Raw genomic sequence first — 22,021 nt, 5'->3', positions numbered from 1 at the left:
TACACATAACAACTAAATGGTCAGGTTCCATTGTCTTTCTCATAAAAAATTTAAGGGACGGAAGTTGAAGAATGTGTGCCCCACAGGCCACAGATCCACAGTTCCATCACTCGCTTAAGCAAAACAAAGCTTCTTTAGGTCTTCCCTCTGAAGCATTGTATTCACAGGCATGGAGGTATAAATTACATCCTGCGACATATGTTTTACGTTGCAGTAGTTACTGAGGAAAGCCTTGAGGGAAACTCTCCCCTGTTTCAGAGGCTCTCCAGCTCCAACTTCTATCTGGAAGTCAGTAGCTTGTGAGATGAGGGCATAGGTATTATACTTGTCGAGCAACGTCATCAAGGGTCATTTATGACCCGCTTGAATGTAAAATTTTACGCTAAAAATAAATAAGTATGGCATGCTTAAGTTGGAATTGACAACACAATTTAACTCAATAAGCTCAACTCTGGAGCAGTGTGCCACCTTTTGATAAACGATGAGCTTGAAAGAGGAAAATTTTCAATGTCAATAAATGAAGTTGATATTTTGTCATCTAGATGTTGAGAGCATCGTCATCGACTGTTGAGGTGTTGATTGGCCCCCAAGAAGCTTCTGTCTAGCTTGTTAGCTAGTTGAATTATTGAAGGTAAGCTTCTTTTCTAGCAAAAGTTTACTCAAGTTCAAACAATATGCCTAGCAAAATATAATTGATGCAAACAAGCAGGCAAGGCTTAATGTAGGGAATCCCAAAGAATAGTTTATGAACTCCTCAATCATCCATAGCCTTTATAGGACCCACCAACAGATTATCCACTTTCTAGAAAGGTAAATGAGGGACATACAGTTCTAACACCCATAGATTAGTAAGAAGTAAGTAGCCTACAGCGTCAAACTAAAACCATTACCTCCAAAAAGCGGACATGGAAAACAGGCAGATTCTCAGGATCCTTCGCTGAGAGAAGGAGCTTCTGATGTAGCAATACGTCTTCCACTCTATCCAAGTTGATATCCAGTGCATAACTGGCACAGATAGGTGCATCAGAAAATGGAAATGCAGACTTAAAATCATGAAGACACATAAGAATTTCCAATGTGCTATTTTTAAGGGAAGACAAAAACTATTTTCTAAGTGACTTTAGCAATTAAAGTTGAGAACGTTTTTTTCATAAATTAGACAAATATATTGAGACTGTTTTCACACCACGACTACAGAAAATTTGGTTATAATTTAGCTTTGATTCTGGTTTAAAATAGGAATCAATAGATGGAAAGTTGAAACACGATCAACAAAAGCAAAGACAGCACTCATGTACATTTATATAGCAACTTTGACTCATTATGATCTAAAATAATGCACTAGTTCCTATATATATTTGTCTGTGTGTGTAAATACGTTTTACTAAAAATAGAGAATACAATAATGAAAACTGCATTGTCACTAGCTGACCGGCAGCTGTTTTTACACATAGTAAATTAATCAATCCCCAAAATAGCTTGAAATCCACATCAAACAGAAATTATCAAAAAAAAAACATACTAAAGTGGAACAAAAGGGTTAAAAACTACACGCAAGTATTCTTTAGAGCAATATAAGTAATTTATCACCAAATTCTATTCCCTAGAATCCAAAAACAGTTCACTGGCAACACTTTCCCATATTTGCATTGTTAAGCTACCTAAACAAAAATTCAATGCGCCAAAAATAAATAAATATCACAGGCTAAATTATATTCAATAAAATAATGAGCCTAAACGCACATAAACACACTCAAAAACTCGAGATGTAGCAAATCTCTGCAGATGAAATTATATATAAAAACAGAAAGATACAAAAATTGATGATCGACATATACCTAGCAGGTAACCTATTGAAGTGAGCTTCCAATCGATCACGAAATTCAGGATGAGCAGTAGCTTCCTCGTTGCCAATCTCCATTAACCGATTATACACATCATTCGCTATCGCATAGGCGCTAAAACTTCCAAAACTCTTAGGCGGTGAAGAACTCTCACCGACTCCTTCAACCAAATCCATTACTCCACAAACAATTTCAATGTACACGTTTAATCCATACTTACAACACTATACATATATATCTCAAGGATGATGAAAGAAAGTGATCCAAGAATATCGTCGCCGGAGAAAAACGAACGTAAGCCTCTGGCTCTGGCGGTGGCGGTGGCGGTGGCGGTGGCGGTGGCGGAGGGGATCTTTGACGGTTTGTTGACGGAATCTAGAAAGTAAGGTGGTAGGTTGGTACTTTTACAGGAGTTGTAAGGGCAATTTGGTCCGCCATTACCTCAAGAAAGAAATTTTACAGGTCTTTCTCCATTTGAAGAAATAACTTTGAAAGTAAGTCAGGCTTTTTGAAGAGAGAGAAGGGGGAAAGAGGTGGAGTGGATAGGGTTGTGAAGTTTGTTGACGGGTGAAATGACTGTAAAGGGCATTCAGACTGGTGGGTTTAAAGAACAGAAGGGGGGAAATGGTGGAATATTGGATGAATCCATGCCAAGGGTAAGTTGGTAATTTCAAGTTAAAGGAATTTTAAGGCAATAGGAATTTGTAAAGCAAAGAGGGGTCAGCATTTTGCAGGGGAATGATACGGTGACAGGAGGTGTCACAGGTTCATCTTTTTAGCCGTCTAAAACATGTAATAGAATATGGTGGGGTTTGTCCCATCATCACAGTAACTTATTTTTATGAACCGATTCTTCAATCCGAGATGGGTTGATGAATCGGTTTTTAAATTTGAGATGGGTTGATAAACCCTTTCATTGTAAATACTCGTAGGACATCCATAATGGTTAAATGATCGTTTATCAAATACTTACTTGGTAAGCGTTTACCAATAAAATTCAAAACTATCACTTACTTATTGGGTAAGCTTTTAGTCAGCAAAAACGACATCGCATACAACAATTTATCTGGTAAGTGCTAAACGTAGTAAGAGTCATCGTCATCACTTACTGGGTAAGACTCTTGGTCATTGTCTTGCTCTTACCGGGTAAGATTCTTGGTCCTTACCATATTCATCCGTAAGGTAATGTGACTTGGTAAACGTTTACCCAAATAAGCGTTTGGTAAACGGCTTTTAAGTCTTTAAAATACTTGATATATTTGTCACATCATATGTCTACGAAACAAAAATCATTTTCAAGTACTTACTTCAATGGTCAAGTCTTTCAAAAGGTTTTTTTAGTATTTTTAATACACATAGATAAATCTTCGAACACTTGTCATCCTCCAAGCTTCTTGATGTCAATCAATTCTTCAAGTTATTGCTTCTGGGGGTGGTCATGGGTTGGGTTCATCGGATTGAAAACATTTGAACAATCCAACCCAATGCTTGCGGTTTGAAAAATCTTAACTCAAACCGCACGAGTTGGTCAGGTTGGTCGGGTTGAACTTTGGTACATTAAAATATTCTTCTAACCTTGAATATGTTATTTCTTTACTCATACTTTCTTTTTCATCACCAACCATTAGATACAACTTATCATGCTTCTTAAACTTTACGTATATCACAATCAATTAATTTTCTCAATTTATATATATATATATGTTCACAGTTACTGAACATATATATGAATGAGTTACATAAAGATGGAGAATAGATTCAAAATATGTGTCTATGAAGAGGATACGTGATAGTATATCTTCTAATGTACATATTAATAGAAACTCAACGATCATATTAAATCAAGAAATAAAAAGGATATCAGATTTATTGGGTTGGGTTGGGTTGGGTTGGATTCAGATAATAGTAACTCAATGTCAACCCAATACCTATGATTTGAAAATTCTACAACTTGATCAGACATCGGATTGCTTCAAATTGAGTTATTTCGCGTTGGGTTGGGTTGGGTTGATCGGGTTAGCAGGGTTTTTGAGCACTCCTAATTGCTTCAATGATTAACTTTTCATCAAATGGTTCTCAAGTTTTTCATCAAGTCTTTTTACCAGTGGAGATGCTCTTACGAATCGTTTCTAAACATTTTTGAAAGACTAGTGAGGTATTCATGCCAAGCTGTGTGCATCTTGATTTAAAGTTGAGAATTTAAAATGGTAATTATGTTTCATATTGTCTCTTCTTTGGTTCATTCCACTACAAAACAAATGACATTTACCCATAAAAATCATCCAGAGGAATTTTTGTCGGTGATTATGGATCATCTAGAAAATACGTGGGTAATCTGTCACTAATTTGAATTACCAACCAACAATTTACCCACTAACTTTCGTGATGGTTTTGTGACGAATCATCTCTTTAACTACGGATTTCCCAGGGAAAAGTCTGTAACTAAAAGTCTTCCATTTAGCAGTGTCACGATGCTAGTTCTATGTCTGTACAATATAGTTGAGTGCAAATTATGAATAGATGTAAGCAAAAACACCTGGTACAAATAGGTTTTATGAAATAAAACATATATATGGATCCATTTGACATTTTTTTTATGTAGAATGTGAGAAAGAATAAAAAGCAAATTGGTGCTAAGGTTATGAAAAACATGTTTCATTGTATGAAAACAATTAATAGTCGATGTTGTTATGGGGATCTTTCTCATAGTCACTAATTTTTCCAAGACTCTTGAAACTAATCATGGTGCAAGCAATCAAGTCTAAACGCCTCTCGTTAAAAAAATCAGCGATTAATGTTAAAGTTTTTTAATTGTCGAATAGAATAGAAGTTGAGAATTTTATTTTTAGTTGCTACTATGATTTTGAAGCTGAAGTTTGTGATTCATCATTAGAGGAATTCGTTTTAATGGCTTTCTCAGATGCTAACATTATATCAAATGACGAGAACATGCCAAAAAAGTGTCTCTCGATAAATCTTGATATTTACAGTAAATACTTAAATGCATGCTTTTGAATTTAAACATGTTAATATTTTTTTTATAAAATGGGAATCAACTCACCTAAAATATTTTTCTATGGAAAAATATTACTTATATAGCTCTCTTTATAAAAATAAAAAATAAAAATAACAGTTGTACAATAGCTAAAAAGTAAGTTTAAAACAGGCTTGTATGTATATATAAGAACATGATGCTCTTGACGTGACCTCTTTGGCGAGTCTATTACGGGTTTAAGTTTCCCTTCTTTCACCAACTCAACCAGATAATCGAGGTTCTTGGCTTTCGGTGAATTTTCGAGCAAATGAGTTTTTCACAATAGCAATCAAAAGTGTTTTGTACCGACTGCTTTTTTGAATCAATCAAAATCAATATCAACTATTTTTTTCAAGCAGGATTTTTACGATAAATGTCAATCTCTATAAGCTACTTGAATACATATGCAACATTCAAGTGTAATTTAGAAATTAAAAATGTTTAAAAGTAAAAAATAATTAATTAATATGGAAAATGTAAGAGGTTGTGAAGTTTTAAAGTGTGTACATTAAACTTATAATATAGTACTTACCCCAAAAAAAAACACATTATTGTTGAATTTTTAGGAGGTACAAATTTTGGTGCATCATGTACAAGTTTAAAAGATTCACAATCTCTCAAGTTCAATAAGATAATTAAAAATAAGATTTTTTTTATATTTTCAAGTTACATTTCATCCCCTTTTAATTAGTTATTTAATTTATTTTATATCTCTTCTTTTTCTCATTTTTTATTTTACACATTTATCATATTAACATACATAAAATACATTAAAAAATACGTTCTTTTTTTTACAAAGTATACCATTATAATCGTTTCATCAATACCTTTAAGATAAACTCAATACTGAATATTTTGGGATTCAAACATATTATTAAATAACATAAATATATAATGTATTATTTTTAATATCTTAAATTTTTCATTTTTTTTTATTTTACACCTTTATCTATAGTATCTATATTATATTTAAAAAAAAGAGTTATGGTTATTCTTGAAATTTTAAAAACTATTCATTTTTATGGGAGATGTACAAGTTTTAGAGGAGCTTATATGACTTCCAAGATTGCAGTTATCTTGAAATTTCAAATGTACAAGATTTTATATATTGTGTTCAACTTCGTTAAGCTATATGAAAACCAACTTCCCACACCATGATCCATACGTCCCAAGATAATATCAAGATGAAATTATTTTTAATTTATAAATTACACTTTATACTCTTATAATTAGTTATTTAATTTATTTGATATACTTACTTTTTCATTTTTTATTTTACATTTTTATCATATTAACATAAATAATCATATATGAACTAAAAGACATTAAAAATATTTTTTTATTATAAATTATGTCATTATAATCATCTCATCAATACCTTAAAAATGAGCCAAATATCAACTATTTTTGGACTTAACCTTATTATTAAATATCATAAATACTTAGTCAACTATTTTTAAAAGTTATGTCTTATACCATATATTTATTTATTTAATTTTTCATTTTACACTATTACTAATACTATATAAATAAGCATTAATAGTAGTTACATGTTGAAATTTAAAAGATATCATTATTCTTGTTAAGATTTACAACCATCCAATGCACATAAAAAAATTAAGCTCCTTAAATTTTTACTGTCTAAACCCAACTCCTCCAAGCTCCTCAAATTTCTTTGGTATAACTTACAAGGTACGATCCCACCACCTCCGCTTCAAAAGTTTATCCACTCCCCCAAAAATTTCTCCACTAATTTTTCTTAAGATATTAACTGTTCATAATTTCTTTCTCTATTTTACTCTTCCAAGTTCCATCTCTCTCTCTCTCTCTCTCTCTATATATATATATATATATATATATATATATATATATATATATATATATATATACACACACACCCCCCTACAAAGCATCAACTGTAGCTACTGTCCCCCTGTCTTTAATTGCTTTCAACTTATGGATTCTCTCCATCATTTGGAATCTGTAATCCAATCGACATCCATGATACGATGGATGAAATTCGTTTAGTCCGACCAAAGGACGAAAAGGGATTCCACTATTTCATCATGGTTGATCCTCCATCCTTAGAATCAACTTCTGCTCGTTGTCTCGACATTTGGTAAATAAATGTTTGTATTTTGTTAATTTAATTGCATATGGTGTTACGGGTTTATAGGCTATTCAAAATTACAGATGGATTTTTTCTTTGTATTACCTCTTCCAATTCATCCTCGTTCAGATATCAAACATTCGGATAATGGCCCAGCATAATACAAAACTTGAAAAGTGCAGAAAAATTTAAGCAAAACCAACATTTTAGACTTGACGAATGATGAGCGAAACTCACTTTTATTTGCTTTGGTACTTCAATTACACCTTCTCTATTCTCTATATGTTTGTTTCTCTATATTTAACTTCGCAGTGTACTCTCATCATGTAATTGTGAAAGGAATAAGAGGAGTTTTGTTCATTCTTGACTTGTGTCTGCTAGAGAAGGAGGTTTGCAATTCATCTAAAGAGAAAGGAACTCATGGTATTGGTTTTTTTGCTTGTGATTTTGTGAATGTGTTTGATAAGTGTGTAAAAGCATACACTTTAGCACCTAATTATAACTTTATTTCACTTCATTTTACACTTTTCTTAATCCTATATTGAGACTTTTAGTCTAACTTTATGGTTTCAAATTCATGGGAGTTAGGATGCGGTAATGGTACTGTTTTGTGTATTTTGTGAATAAAATGCTGACATAAGCATTGTTGTAGCAGATGTGTATGTTGCTGCAGCACTGGACTCTGGATATTGGCATAATTGGCTCAATCTCGTTGAATATGTTGAAAAGTCAAGTTTTGACGGATGACATCATCTATTACTAATAGTAGGCGATGTAGATAGAAGATGTCACTGCAAAGATACCTTAAAATTTTGTACTTAAGCATCTTGTGTACTAAGGCATCTTTTCTTTTGTCCATTGGTTATTACCACTAGTACTTTTGATTCCCTCTTGCTTGTATATATATGGGGGTAATCATTTGTTTGTTTGTAACACTTTGAACAATATTACTTTGTCATCAGGAACAAAGATTCATCTAAGCTTTGAGTCCTTGTTATTTTTTAATGTCATTTTTGTGATAACCGGGTTCCGATTATAATTGGAGGTAATTATTTGAAAATATTTGAGATGTTGGTTGCGGGATTATTTGTTAATTCATGAAGCATGCATGTATATGTGCATTTGTATGTGCATGCATGGATTTGTATATGTGAATATCTACATATGTGTATATGCATGCATGTGATGTGAAGAGAAAGGGGGGGGGGGGGTTTATTAATAAACCTTCAGTGCCTTTGTTTGGAAAGGTATAAAAAGAGTAAGTTTTTGAAAGGGAATGAGTTTTGCCATTTTTGGAAAGTTTGTTAAGAGAGGAAGTTGTGTGTGAGTCATCATCTGTGCTAAGTTGCGAAGTTGAAAAAGTGATCAAATTGGAAGCTGATTTATGTGGTTGATTCATCTTCAAATTCTTTGCATAAGGAGAGTTCTTACAAGTAGTCTTTGAATTTGAATATTAACTGCTGTTAAAAATACTGGTTTTCATGTTAAGAGTTATAAACAGATCTGTTGTATATATGTATATTCTTATGCTTGGTCCGATGAGGGGTTGTTATCGGACTCAGTGTGAAAGACCCGAGTGGTCATATATCATTTGTGGTAAGAAACGTATTTATAACTTATAGTTTGTCGTAACATTGGAGTTATATTTTATCAAAGTATTTGGATGTTCAATTGTGATTTTTATAACAAGTTTTGGTGATCTTCACCCTGTAATTGCAAAGAAAAAAGATTTATTATTAGACCTCATGTTTTAACTCTCATTTTATGTTTTAAAAATATGCATTGCAGGTTAGGCTGTGTGCAGGGATAAGAGAATGAGGAAAATGTGATTATTTTCCTATTGTGATTAACTGCTCTATGAAGATCAGCTTGTTATCTGATGAATTTTTGGAATGCTTCTTATTTATACAAGTGATGTACAAGAATGTATTTTGGAATTTTTGAGTTGTAAATTTTGTATTATAATTTCTTGTACCGTTGGGACCGAAGTTGTGTTATTGTATTTCTTAATATATGAAATACATGTTTATATGCAAATGTGGAAAGTGAGTTGTTAAAATTTTGCAAGTACTTTTAAATGTTCTTCGTCACTGTCAGTTGCTACAACAACCTTTCCAGATTTCTCTTTACTTTTTGTGCAGAATTTATTTTTACGTCATTTCCATTTATATCATTTATTTTTAAATACTTACATTCAGTCATGCTAGGCTAAATACCTTATTATAGGTGTAAGTGAAGGTTGTGAGATTACGCTAAGTCGTCAAATGTTAATCGATGATTGCTTTGCTAATAGCAATTTATTTCGTTATTCACAAATTGTATTAATATTTCATCTGATAATCTTTGACAAATTGACACATGTTATTTTATTCAAATGAGTTGTACTTAAAATTAAGACAATACAAATATTTTTACTATGTGTGTTATAGAGGCAGGGCCATCCCTGGGGGAGGGCGACACGAGCGCACGCCCAGGGCCCAAAAATATCAGGGGCCCAAAAATTTTCTTTTAAATACAATAGTAGTCTAAAATAATTTAATAAATTAAAAAAAACCCAAAAAATTGTAGTATAGAATAAGGGGCAAAAAAATTAGTAGATAATAAGTGTCCAAAAATATATCAACTAATTATGTTGGAGAAGAAAATAAAAAAAAATTAATTATTATTCATTATATGTTATTGTTTATTATTGACTCTCTAATTTTTTTTATCACCAAAAAGGTCTAATGATATTAACTATTGCTATCTCTATGTGCTTGATTGTTTTCGTGCTTCAACTATTCAACGTTAAAATCATGTGCTTGTTATTGCTATATATTTTTATCAATTTCTGTTTCTATTGACTATTGCTATTTGGTTATGTTGTTCTAATTGTTTTTGTTGACTATTATTATCTATTTTTGCTTCTACATAAAATATTTTATTATTATTTGACAATCAATTTATTGTTCTTATAATTTATGATATGTTTCATGGTTTTATGATTAATAAATAATTTTTTTTACTAATGTCTCTTATAATGTCATGTTTTATAAACTTTTTATTCTTAACATCTTATTTTGATTGAGCAAAAAAAGAAGGAAAATAAAATTTAAATATTATCATCAACTATTTGACTTATGTATCTTTCATTGGGATTCCACTACACAACAAGCTTCTATTTAAGTGCTCAAACAATCTTTTGTTGAGCTTACATTTTATATGTTTAATTCATTATTTATTCTTATTGAATCTCAATGGATCATCTTTTCTTTCATATTTTTAGTGATTCTCATTTGTTTACTTGTCTAGAAAACCTTGATAATCTTCTTTATTATTGATCTCTCATTGACCCTCACGATTACCTCATTCACACGAATTTCTCTTTTTGTATCAAAATAACACACATTTCTTGTTATAAACTAAAAAAATTCTTACTTTTTATAAAAAAATTATCAACATAGTTTATATACTCTTGGTTTCAAATTACCTAATAAGAAGTATGTAAATTTAAGTACTCTTATATATATAAGAGTATATATATATATATATATATATATATATATATATATGATAAAGATAAATAAGATTTCTTTCCTCGGTAAATTATTAAAATTTCTTGTACTCAATTTTATACTAATGAAAAATATTTATTGAATTTTTTTTCGTACTTACCGAGGGTCACTACAAAAAAAGTGAGCATTGACGATTCACTTTTTAGCGACATGTTTCCGCCACAAGTTATAGCGACAACATGTTGTTATAACTTTTTCTAATGATAAATGGACTTTTAGCGACGACAAAACTCGTTGCTAAAAGCCTTGTTTCTTGCCGTGGGCTCTGCTTTTACGTTCGCCCAGGGCCTAAAAAATGTCAGGAACGGGCCTGTATAGAGGCTACAAAGATTCGTAATAATCTTATGGGTTGCAAAACTATATGGAAAGAAAGACAAAATCCGTATTAGTTTAAGATTGATGCATCACCAAGTGCACTTCCAACATATGGTCTAATCTACACTTCCTTGGAAGACCATTCAATCCAGTAGTATTGTAAAGCATTATTTATGTAGCAATATTCACTACACTTTGTTGCTGAAATCCAACCCAATCTTGCATCCATACTATCTTTTAATTATTGTTATATTTCAATATTTGGTTACCAACTCTCGCAAAGATATTTTCTCTCTGAAGCTTTATTGCTTCCAAAAAAACTTTTCTGAAATCTCACTTTAAAGTTAACTTTTGTGACTTTATTTGCATATTAAATCTCTATGGAACAAATATCTGATATTACTTACCATTATTACTTGCTTTGGACGATACTTGTAAGCATGTATACTTGCATGATTTGCTTGTTCTTATAGCCTTTTGAAGGTATAGTTATCCAGATACTAGTGTTGAATTAAGATTCCAGTCTTTTTTTTTCATTATTCATATTTTCTGTTTGGTGTAAGATGATCATTGTGCTCCATGGGCTTGCTCTCTTGATAGGCTTTTGTAATTTGATTATTATAATGTATATACTGATAGATGTTTGTACGACTCAATTGAGAACATCCTGATCAAGATTGTGGCTGCGAATATCTTGAAAATAGGAACATAATGTAACGTGAATTCCGATGACTCAGGCTCAGATAATTTTCCATGAAGGTAGCTTGTTTACTTTCCCTTTTTTCTATCTACATGCGTAATATCATTAGTTCAACCCATAAATATTATTGGATTACAGGTGATGTAGTTTTTATTTGAATTGTTGTGATAAGGTCTGTTGATTTTTTTAGTTTTTATTTGAACTGTTATGATAAGGTCCGTTGATTAATTGATGGATTGACAAATTGGACGGATTGAGTTAGGCCTAACCAAATTTCAACACTCTTAATTGATGGATGATGTTTTGATGATAGGGTTTGACTGGTTTCATGGGTTGACGGTTTTCTATACACCCTTAATAAATGTCATTAAAATTGGCAAATTAAAATCGAAATTGGTCACAATATTTAACCACAAGGGTGGTGCCTGATTGGTTTGAGCTTGGCTCCAAAGGTCAAGAGTACCAGGAGATCTCAAGTTCAAATCCAAGGAGGAATAAAAATCCCCTTGTGGCCACGGAGGTTCAAATACGGTGACTCCGGGCTATCTGTAAAGCAAGTGGTCTCCCTGAGATTAGTCGGCTCGCATAGCGAGTTGGATATCCAGGTTAATAAAAAAAATACCTTTGCTATTTAACAATGATTATGGACCTATTTGAATTATTTCTATTTATAAAATATTAACAAAACGTCGTGTCCACTTTTTCGTAACAATACCATGGTACGAACTTCCTTCTGGGTCACATGTAAAATTAAAGAGGTTGATATGTGTGAACATTGAAATAGTAAGGGTTTTATTTAAAGGGTTGGATTCCGATGAGAAATAGAGTTAATGAGAAGTATAAAAATGGATCTCAATCCTTGATGTATCAGATCAATCATCGTATCAAACACAATTCATGAGGATTGATCTGGTGCATCTCGCTACATCTCATTTCAAATCCTCGTATCAAACCACTTTCTATATATCATTAGGCCACTACCAAATAGTCGTGTATAGTTGGCCAAATAACCTGGAATCTCGTTAAACTGATAACAATTAGAGTCGTCGACTGTTGGAAAAAGTAGACATAACAAAAGATTTGGTTACCTCCAAGATCATGTTGGCATGGTTAACAACCAAATGCTTAGAACTAGTGTTTTGAAGGGCACACTACCATGACCAACATCACGGGCCATGGCAACTATCGTGGCACAACACTCGTCTTTGACATCACGTCAACTCTCGTGACGTCATGGTCCATTGAAGGTTTTTTGATATCAGACTATTGAGTTATTTGATTTTTTTAACCCTCTTTAGTTTGTTACTTTTTAGGTTTTGTATATAACCTATTTGCATGTGGTCTTAGATTAGAATAAAAGTAGAAATCATATATACAAGGGCAGGTTCGTTAGGAACCTATTATTGATTAGGAACTCAAGAACCACCATAATGTAACATATGACATATTCATCAGAAATATGAACTTATTATTCATCTTGAATAGGAACGTGTGAAACATCGTGTTCATAATCAATTTTGGGTTATATTATTCATCTTGAATAGGGACATATGAAACGTTGTGTACTGTTACGGGTTCCTAATCAGATTTGGGTTATATGTAATTACATATATGCAAATGTATATATAGGCAAATGATCATTTGAGAAGGAAAGTTAAGATGAGAAGCGTTAAAAAGAATCTGGACCATTGATCACCTTTAATCTCAAACCCACCAATGAATCACGCCTGATACACTGCATCTCATCTTAATGTGCATCCAAGGGTGGAGATCCATTCCTACACTTCTCACCGGAACTCAACCCTATATATACCCCCTACATATAGGCAAAGAATCATGTTAAAATGAAAGTTATGGTGGAACATGTAAGGAGAGATATAGACCCTTGATCACTTTTAATCTCATGTCCACTCACGAAGTGTGCTTTAAAAGAGAATTAATCCGATGCATCTCGGTGCACCTCGTTATTAACATTCAATTATGATTGATCCAAGAGTGAAGATTTCTTCTTATGATTCTCACCGGAACCCAACCCTATATATATAAATATATAGAATTAACGTCATAAGGCATGCCTAAATGGTCTCACTCTGGCTTTACCTTACCATCATGACATGTCTTGCAACGTTTAGAACCTTGATTACATAGACCAATATTCACCCTTATTTCTACTTGGTAGATTGGCAAGAATACCAAACAAACATCACCGGCCGAATTTTGTTACAAAAAAGCACCAGTTTCAGCCAAATGATCTACACTTCCCTTGTCAACGGATCATATTAGCTCGAAACAAAGGCTTACAAAGAAGACACATCTTCATTCATCTCTTCATTAAGAATCGTCTACATGAACTCGAGGTTTTAAAACACATCCATATGTGGACAAAACGGGCAATATCTGGTACAGTTAGTCAGGGATGCTATGAATGATATCAAAGACAGGGAACACTGGTGTGCAACAAGGACACTGAGCTCCCTAAGGGAGGTGGATTATGAGATCCCACATCGATTGTGGAGGGGAACTAATACCTCTCCTATCAGACACTAAAACCGTAAGCCCAAGCATGGACAAAGCAAACAATATCCAATTCGGTTAGCATGGAATGTTATACTTTTGAAACAAACTTCACATTGACTTCTGATAGTCAAACCTTTTGAACCTCAGTTGCTGTATCTTAACAATCTTCACTCATTGCTATCCTTTTTTTATCTACATATTACTTACCACCTACACTCCCATTTCACAAAATGACCCTCTTTTTGTTACAATGAAATACCTGTTAATTGAAGTCCATGAAGGTAGGTTTCGGCTGGTGGTTATTAGGCGTTCGAATCTGCTGTTGCTGTTGCTGTTGCTGTGTGTTCTGGTTGCCAAAATGATGAAACGTTTGTGGGTGTGAAGAATATTGAGGTGATGGCAATGATCTTTTGTAGTTCATCCCATTAAGTGGCAGCATTTGACCGGTCTCGATTTTAAGCCGCTGCACTTCTGCTCTCAGGGTTTCATTCAAAGCTGTCGAATTAATGAAGATAAATTAGCAATTTAACTATATTACCCTAAAAAAGACAATCTCGACTTAAATAAGGTAAATGACACCAGATAAGCGCTTACCCAATTGGTAAATGGCCCCAAAATCTCTTCGACTTAAAATGAATAAATTACACTAAAATCAACATTAAAAGGCTTACCATCTCTGAGCTTTGCCTGTTGTTCCATCGCCTGTAACCGCAACTTGAGTTCCTTGTTCTCAGAAGTTAAGCCACTCGTGTCCCTCTGCATCACAATAGAAATAATCGTCTTAGAAATTCCTCACAGCTTTCTTGTCCTTTCTACCTATTAAAAAGGAGGATCGACCGCATATATACCTTTCTGGACAATATTAAGTAACGTTACCGATTGCATTAGAATTTAAATCACCTGTTCCCAAACTCCAAGTCCTACCAATCAACCCCTCACACATAATTACTTTATTTAAAACTATGCTGTTACAACAGTCAATATCTAAAACTGCGTTCAGGACCATGATTTGATATAATGGTTAATGCGATAGCGGTAGTATAGCAATTCATGTAATAATTACAGTTACATATAAATGTAAGTAAGTACAGAGAACATAATATATACACTGAAGATGGAAAATAAACAGAAAAGCAAGTGAATAGAAGAGTGACGAGCAAAAGATGTTGGAAGAGATGCTGTGAAGAGATGATATAGAAGAGTAGAAGATGATGCACAATGCTGGAATAGAAGAGATGAGAGAGGAATAGTGAGTTTACACCCCGATATTGCAAATAAAAATCAACCCCCTAGCTCGTCATCCCTTGACTTCTCTAAACACTTTAAAAGGCAAACTGAAAGCACATCCCTTAATGGAGGTTTTCACACCGATATTGTTATTTGGTGGAACAACTATATATCATCTGACAACATATGAAAAAAATTCTAAAGCCCAGCTATATATAAAGGATACGTGGAGTTCTTAAAAAGAAGCCATCTTTCTGTTTATGAAATTAAAATATTAAGATCTATTTGAACAAAGATAAGATACATCAATAATATAGTTAAATAGTGATAATACACCCACTATCCATTTAAATAATGATAACATGCCCCACTATATATTGAAATAATGATAAGATACACTCACATTTAAATATAAGATACACCCACAAGCCCCTGGCGTACCGCCTCTGCCTTGCCTCACCGCCACACCGACTCAAACAGTGCCCCACCCATAAAAGGCGTAAGACCCATTGAAGTAGGGAGAGACGGCACCTCATAAACGGTTTTTGGCCGCCTCATTGAGGTGCGCCTCAACCGTTTTTTAAAACAATGACATCAAGGAAGGTTGGGAACAGGAGGCCAAGGATGACTACGAACGGGAAGGACTATATTGTGTTTCTGATTCAGGGGACGATGACAATAAGAAAGGAGACAAATGAGTTTAGGAGCTTGTGACAAGAATAGCAGTTGAGGCGAGTTTCAGGGTTTAGATATGTATGCAATGAAATATTCTTTCCAGGGAAGACTTATAAGGAAGAAAAAGGAATTAGTAAAAAATTTCTTGGAAATTCATAGTGGGAAAAACATGGAAGAAGTTGCTAAGAAAGTTCATTTTGAAGAGAAATATGAGGTGGAGTTTATTAAATCGATAGTGGGAATTTTAGGGAAAAAGACGCAATTGGAAGGGTTGGACTGCCTAGAGGCTAGTTAGGCAATGTCCATTAGGAACCACCCCCCACCCCCCAAACCACCCATTGTTGGCAATGTTGGGTACAAGGCGCTTATCAGTATCATTGTTTTCTTCTGACCATTTCGTTTTATTCCTAGTAGAAACTAGGAAATCCATAAAAGAAAACCATTTCAATTTGATCATTTGCCTGATTTTCATAATGTAGTTAGAATACAGTTACTGTTGTGGGGATGTCCATTTGAAGGAGACAATTGCAACAACCAAAGGGTTTGTATCTCGAATGGTGGTTACATTCTATGCTCGTAGATCAACAGAAATGTTGGGCAATTTCACTGAGGTGGCATTTAATCATGGTATTAGTGGTACAACTGATTTCAATCAAGAAGAATGTATTGGTATAGCAATTCAGGCTTATAGGTTTGATGATGCTGCAAAAATCGAGGATGTAATTCAGACTTATAGGTTTGAGGAGCAATTCAATGCACCACTTGCATATGGAAGTGATGTTTCTCTAAAAGATGGTGATGTTGTTCATCCTTTGCCTACACCAATTTATAAGACCATTTATTTTGAGAAGAAAGAAAGATGGGGGGAGAAGTGTGTTCCACAGACAACACAAGTCATAGTAAAATGTGATTTGTCACAATGGCAGAAAGTATACTACCTGAAGAAGAAAGAAGAAGAAGAGGGCACCTTGCTGAAGTAGTTTAATGCTCTAGACTCTCCTTTCTTAATGTTCATTTAAGCACATGTGCAGAAGGTCTTGGTCTCAATTTATAGATGGTTGTGATTATATTTAACAGTGACCAGAATCCCCAAAGGGAGGGACCAACAAGCAGAGGATCGAGCACATTGTATTGGTCAGAAAAGGAAGTAAGGGTTGTATTGGTCAATTTGGCTCAGTCGAAGAGGTGACACTGGAGTGGGCAAAGAAGATGGGCATTGATTCCAAAGTGTTACAGGCTGGATTGTATAATACAACTGCCACAGCTCAAGTAGAAAGAGAAATGCTTAAAGATGTCATGCATAGAGGTACAAGGTCACATGGAACAAGCGTACCAAACAAGAGAGAAATCAATCATCTAATAGCCCGACCACGACTTCTAGCGCTTTTCAAAAACCATTTGCTTGCMATGCTTGGACAGGTAAAACAGTACGCCCACTAGAGCCTTCAGCCTTCATAGCGAAAGAAGTTCTTTCTGATTTGAATCAAGAAAGACAATGAATTTACGAGATCTTGATCCGTTCAGTGCCTTCACTTGTGAACAACAGGGACCCATTCTGTTGATTGCTTCTCTGCCCCAGCTCTAACAAACTGGTTTTCTCACAGAATTAGTGAAATCATTAGATTCTTCTTCCTTGGCGAGGGAAACCAAAAGAAGAGATACAGGTCTCACTTTATTGAAGATCACAAGATACTAGATTGCACTTATACTAAAGATGACAACCTAAAGACGTGAAGGGTAAAGGGTTCGACTAAGAAACTGCTAGTCTATCTAGAAAGAACCGTAAAAAAGAGGTTGTGTATGTTGCTACACTTGGTGACGACAGTGGATGACGACCTTTGAACATGGAGAACAATACTTCAAACACAATCCAGATAGAACAAGGAAGGACCAGTAGCAACAACCACCACCTGAAAGTTCCGCTAACCATAACAATGTGGAAAATGATTATTAGAAATGAGAAGTGTAAGCGAGACACAATCAAGCGTGGCTCGGGTCCAACATTAAAAAGGTCTAAGGTCCCCAAAGAATGAGCTTTTGAACATGGATAACAGAGGTCGTGTTAGTGGAGATTTATCAACATTCGGCCCCAAAATACCGAAGACTCTTTTAAGGATAGTTTTGTTCGGAAGTTATGGAATCAATGTTGCTTTAGCAGTCCAATGCCAAGTTTGGTGTAAATTAATGAGCAGAAATTGCTAGATGAGCAAGTTAAGAATCAATCTATGTTTCATTTCTATCCACCTTGAGGACAAGATAAGAGTTGGGAGCGGGTATTGTTATACCCTGGAAGGCTATCAGCTAGGGATGGCAAAAAAACCGAAAACGATGGTGAAAACCGAAAACCGAAATTTCCAAGCCGGGTTCGGGGACTTGTTATCAGGAAGGGGTAGGGATCGGGGACGGTAATCATCGGCCTGGCCTAGCCTGATATGTGTGTGTGTGTATATTAATTTATATATATATAATATCATCAAAAGAAAAATACTAACATTAAAATTTAAAAGGTTTTTTATCCACTTCACCTCAAACCCCAAATAAGCCTCACGAAAAAATCTGGTTTATTTGTCAAATTGTGAAATCTTAATGTTAGTTGGATGATATTTGAACTTCTATCTACTTTTATATTGTAATCTAAGACATTGTTTGTAATTGGTTTGATTATGTTTGACACATTTACAATTGCTTGTTTAAACACACAAGTGTAATTTACTTCTAGTTGTGAAAATTAACATTTTGTTATTTTTTCAAGTCAATTTTGGTTTCGGGTTCGAGTATAACCAACGGTGAATGGGGAAACCAACGGGGAAAGAGGCTTTTTACCCTAGACGGGTCCCCAATGGGGATCAATGAGATTGCGGGGACCTTCTGGGGATTTTGGATCTTATATCCCCGACGGGGATCGAGACAATTACGGGGATGGTTTTCGTTATCGGTTTCGAGGACGGCAATACCAATACCCGTCCCGTTGCCATTCCTACTATCAGCTACGAATGATACGATGGGTAGTAGTTATACTAATATTGTAATAACATAAGATAAGAGGGAGGTGTAGGGGTTATGTGGTTATTTAGGGTATTATGTTTTATAGGGGCAAAAAGGGAAGAGTAGCAATGAATAGTTTGTTAAATAGGTAAGAGTGGAGTGACAAAAGGTTATCAGATTAGTAAAGTTTGTTTGGTGTGAGCCTGAGAGAGCTTCAGCCTCTCAAAGAGCCAGAAACCCTTGCAAGCATATGATTTTGAGGGATTGAATACAAATGTATCTCCACAATTTATTACTATTGATTGTAGAGTACATCAAGAGTGAGATGTACACAAACTTCTCTATCCCAAACAAATAGTAGGGTGGATGTCTCCATTAACACCCTCCCTTGCAAAAAAACGTGTGCGAAAAAGTTGTGACTCGAGAGTTCTAGAAACATTGCCAAAAGGTTTGAAAGAATCTGAAAAATAAAGAGAAATCAAAAGTGAAGATCCCGAGACCAAAAAATAAAGGAATTAATAAGTTTGGTACTCAGATTCTAAGAGATGATCGGTGAGTTAAACCACCCACTCTGTATGCTATTTGAACCCCTCCCTACAAATTTCCTCTCACAATCATTAACATCATATGTCTCTTCTTATATGTTCAAAGCTCTGATTAGACCCCAAGGTCAAATAGCAACACCTAGTTACCATTTGTTGGCGTAGATGCAACACCAAAAACTACAAAGTAACATGTTGGCATATGATACAATCACTAGAATAGTAATCGGATATGGATAACGGGGAGTTATAGATAGACTTTAATAAGAAAATGTTTGTAGATAAATGCTTATCCCATATTGTTAGGAGTTGTAGTTGTAGTCTATCTCCTAACTTCTACTTGTATATATAGTTCCTTATACTATAATCAACATATAGTAGGAAATAATATTCTTCCTACTTCTCTAAAGTTTTTATGGTATCAATGCTCTAAAAAGCTTTTATTCTTTTCTCATTCTTTTTCTTAAAAAACCTGGCGTGAAGGCAACCAATTAATGAGATAGCACGCTGTTAGAATTGCACCACCCCAAAAAGGTTTGGGTGTATGACTTTGAGAGAGTAACGATCATGCTACCTTCATCAAGTGACGGTCGGAAACGCCATTTTCTGTTGAGGGGTATCAACGCACGAGCTTTGGTATATAATACCATGTCTTGTGGTAATATAGACATGGCTGAATTGAAATACTCGATGTTGTTGTCTGTTTGAAGAATTTTGATCTTTGCATCATATTGTGTAAAGATCATCGAATGGAACTTTTCAAAGATACTAACAACTTCATCTTTGTCATGTAAAAGATAAATCCAACAAACTCGAGTATGATTATCAATGAATGAAATAAATCTTCTATTAGAAATTGACAGGATTTTTGAAGGACCCCATACATCACTAAGAACTAGAGAAAATGGACTCGATGCACTATAGGTATGAATAGGAAATGAGACTCTAGTATGTTTGGACATTTGATAGACTTCGCATGAAAAAACATCAGAATCATTAAATAAAGATAGAAATAGTTTTTACAAGCATATTCATTTATCCAATGCATACGCAAACATGCATCCTGCAAAGATCTAAGAAAAATTATGACATTTACCTGCAGCATTGTGACTTGGGTTGACAACGTTGTTGCCTCGTTTTGAAGGGTCTGCACTTTCCTCTCCAACTCACCAGTGTACCGAATTTTCCTCTCTTTCGATCTGGCAGCCGACTGTCTATTTGCAAGAATCCTACAAACAATGACAAACCAAAGTTTATGTAGTTTTACTTTCACAAAATTGTGCGAACATAACAAAATTCACCAATATATATGAAATTAAGCTTCAGCAGCATAAGAATACCATAGAATGCTAAGAAACATAAGATCTTTAGTAAACTATTGGTGAAAACACCAGCAATCATATCTAGGCATCTTTATATAGCATAAATATACTCCAATTCACGAAGAAACAACTCAATTATGCTTATTTAAAACAGAAAGTTCCCCCAAGACAGAACGCCCAATTGAACAAGAAACCACAAAAATTCAAGGAAAATAATCAAAACCTTTTAGCTCTCTTGGGGTCAATTAAAGCGAGTTCAGCTAGTTTATCAGGTGCAAGTGCCTTCTTTGAATTATCCAGCATCATCGACATCGAATCCCCTTCAAACGACGACGCAGCAGACCCATCCATGGAATTGCTATGTCTATGGCGATACCCACCACCACTAAACTTCTCCGACTCAGCGGCGGAGTTCAACCCTAAACCATCGAAGAAATCAGCGTCCACCGACAGACTCCTGATATGGCTAGAGGTGCTAAGCGGCCTACTTGCCGTCGATTTAGCAGCGTTGACATCGGAGGACTCTCCCTCCGACTTAGACGAGGAATCCCCGGTGGTTGTTGGGATAGGAGCGTCGGATGACAGAGAAGGTAAATCGATGTTGGCGAAGTTAAAATCGGCAACAACATCATCTAGAAGTATGTCTTCGTCCGGCAACCGGAAGAACGTCTCCGACTGCGCTCGGCGGTGGCGGGCCCCACGATTAGGAGTTTCAGGCATCTGCTCGATGTCCATCCGGCCACCTCCGTAATAGGAGGAGGCGACGGCGATTGGCCTTCCGGCGAACTTTGGGTCCATAAGGCACAAGTAGCCAGGCTTGGCAGCGGCAGAAGAGAAAAAAGAGGGCGCGTGTTTTCCGATGTTGATGTAGGGGTATATATGTCATTTTCCTAATTGAAGTTTGAGAAATTGTAAATTTAGTCCCTTCATTATATGTTAATTTACACTTTTAGTGCATTGACTTTTCTTCTTATAAAAGAGGTTGTTATTTAACAGCTCACCTATTAAAAAAGTCAATAAAAAACCTATAAATAACATTAAATAGCCTAAAAATTTGAAAAGTTTTTTTTTTCTCTCTCTTATGTCCTCTCCTTTTCTTTCTTACTTTTTCCTTATCTATATCTATACTATATTATAATGCATTTGGCTAAAACTTTTAAAAACTCTTAAACTCTTAAAACTCTTAAACCCGTTCA

The 22,021-nt window shown here is 34.6% G+C and overlaps 2 protein-coding genes across 2 annotated transcripts in view; both read right to left on the bottom strand.

The window, feature by feature from the left end:
• LOC112514747 (serine/threonine-protein kinase STY46-like) overlaps positions 1–2,374 on the bottom strand; it is a 33,462-nt gene extending 31,088 nt beyond the window's left edge. Inside the window, exons 1-2 of the mRNA XM_025121350.1 lie at positions 1,839–2,374; positions 891–1,005 (exon numbers count right to left, since the gene is read on the bottom strand). Coding sequence (XP_024977118.1) covers positions 891–1,005; positions 1,839–2,020 — 297 coding nt within the window. The 5' untranslated portion in view covers positions 2,021–2,374. The remainder of the gene's footprint in view (positions 1–890; positions 1,006–1,838) is intronic.
• An 11,798-nt stretch (positions 2,375–14,172) lies between these two features.
• LOC112514343 (transcription factor VIP1) lies at positions 14,173–21,630 on the bottom strand. The gene is made up of 4 exons (XM_025120764.1): positions 21,049–21,630; positions 20,600–20,732; positions 14,746–14,830; positions 14,173–14,569 (listed from the first exon to the last, which is right to left on the bottom strand). Exons 1-4 carry the CDS (start codon positions 21,621–21,623, stop codon positions 14,337–14,339), a joined length of 1,026 nt encoding a protein of 341 aa, XP_024976532.1. The 5' UTR covers positions 21,624–21,630; the 3' UTR covers positions 14,173–14,336.
• Positions 21,631–22,021: the final 391 nt, after the last annotated feature.

The sequence above is a fragment of the Cynara cardunculus genome (assembly GCF_001531365.2).
Source record: "Cynara cardunculus var. scolymus isolate 2C chromosome LG 6, CcrdV1, whole genome shotgun sequence".
Lineage (NCBI taxonomy): Eukaryota > Viridiplantae > Streptophyta > Magnoliopsida > Asterales > Asteraceae > Cynara > Cynara cardunculus.
This window is presented reverse-complemented; position numbering and strand designations above follow the sequence as displayed.

Excerpts from the sequence above, each read along its gene's own strand:
- LOC112514343 (XM_025120764.1), bottom strand. The coding sequence starts at position 21,623 with ATGGACCCAAAGTTCGCCGGAAGGCCAATCGCCGTCGCCTCCTCCTAT. Across the intron at positions 20,733-21,048 it reads GACCCCAAGAGAGCTAAAAG|GATTCTTGCAAATAGACAGT; the intron begins GTTTTGATTATT and ends CATTGTTTGTAG. Across the intron at positions 14,831-20,599 it reads CCCAAGTCACAATGCTGCAG|AGGGACACGAGTGGCTTAAC; the intron begins GTAAATGTCATA and ends ATTGTGATGCAG.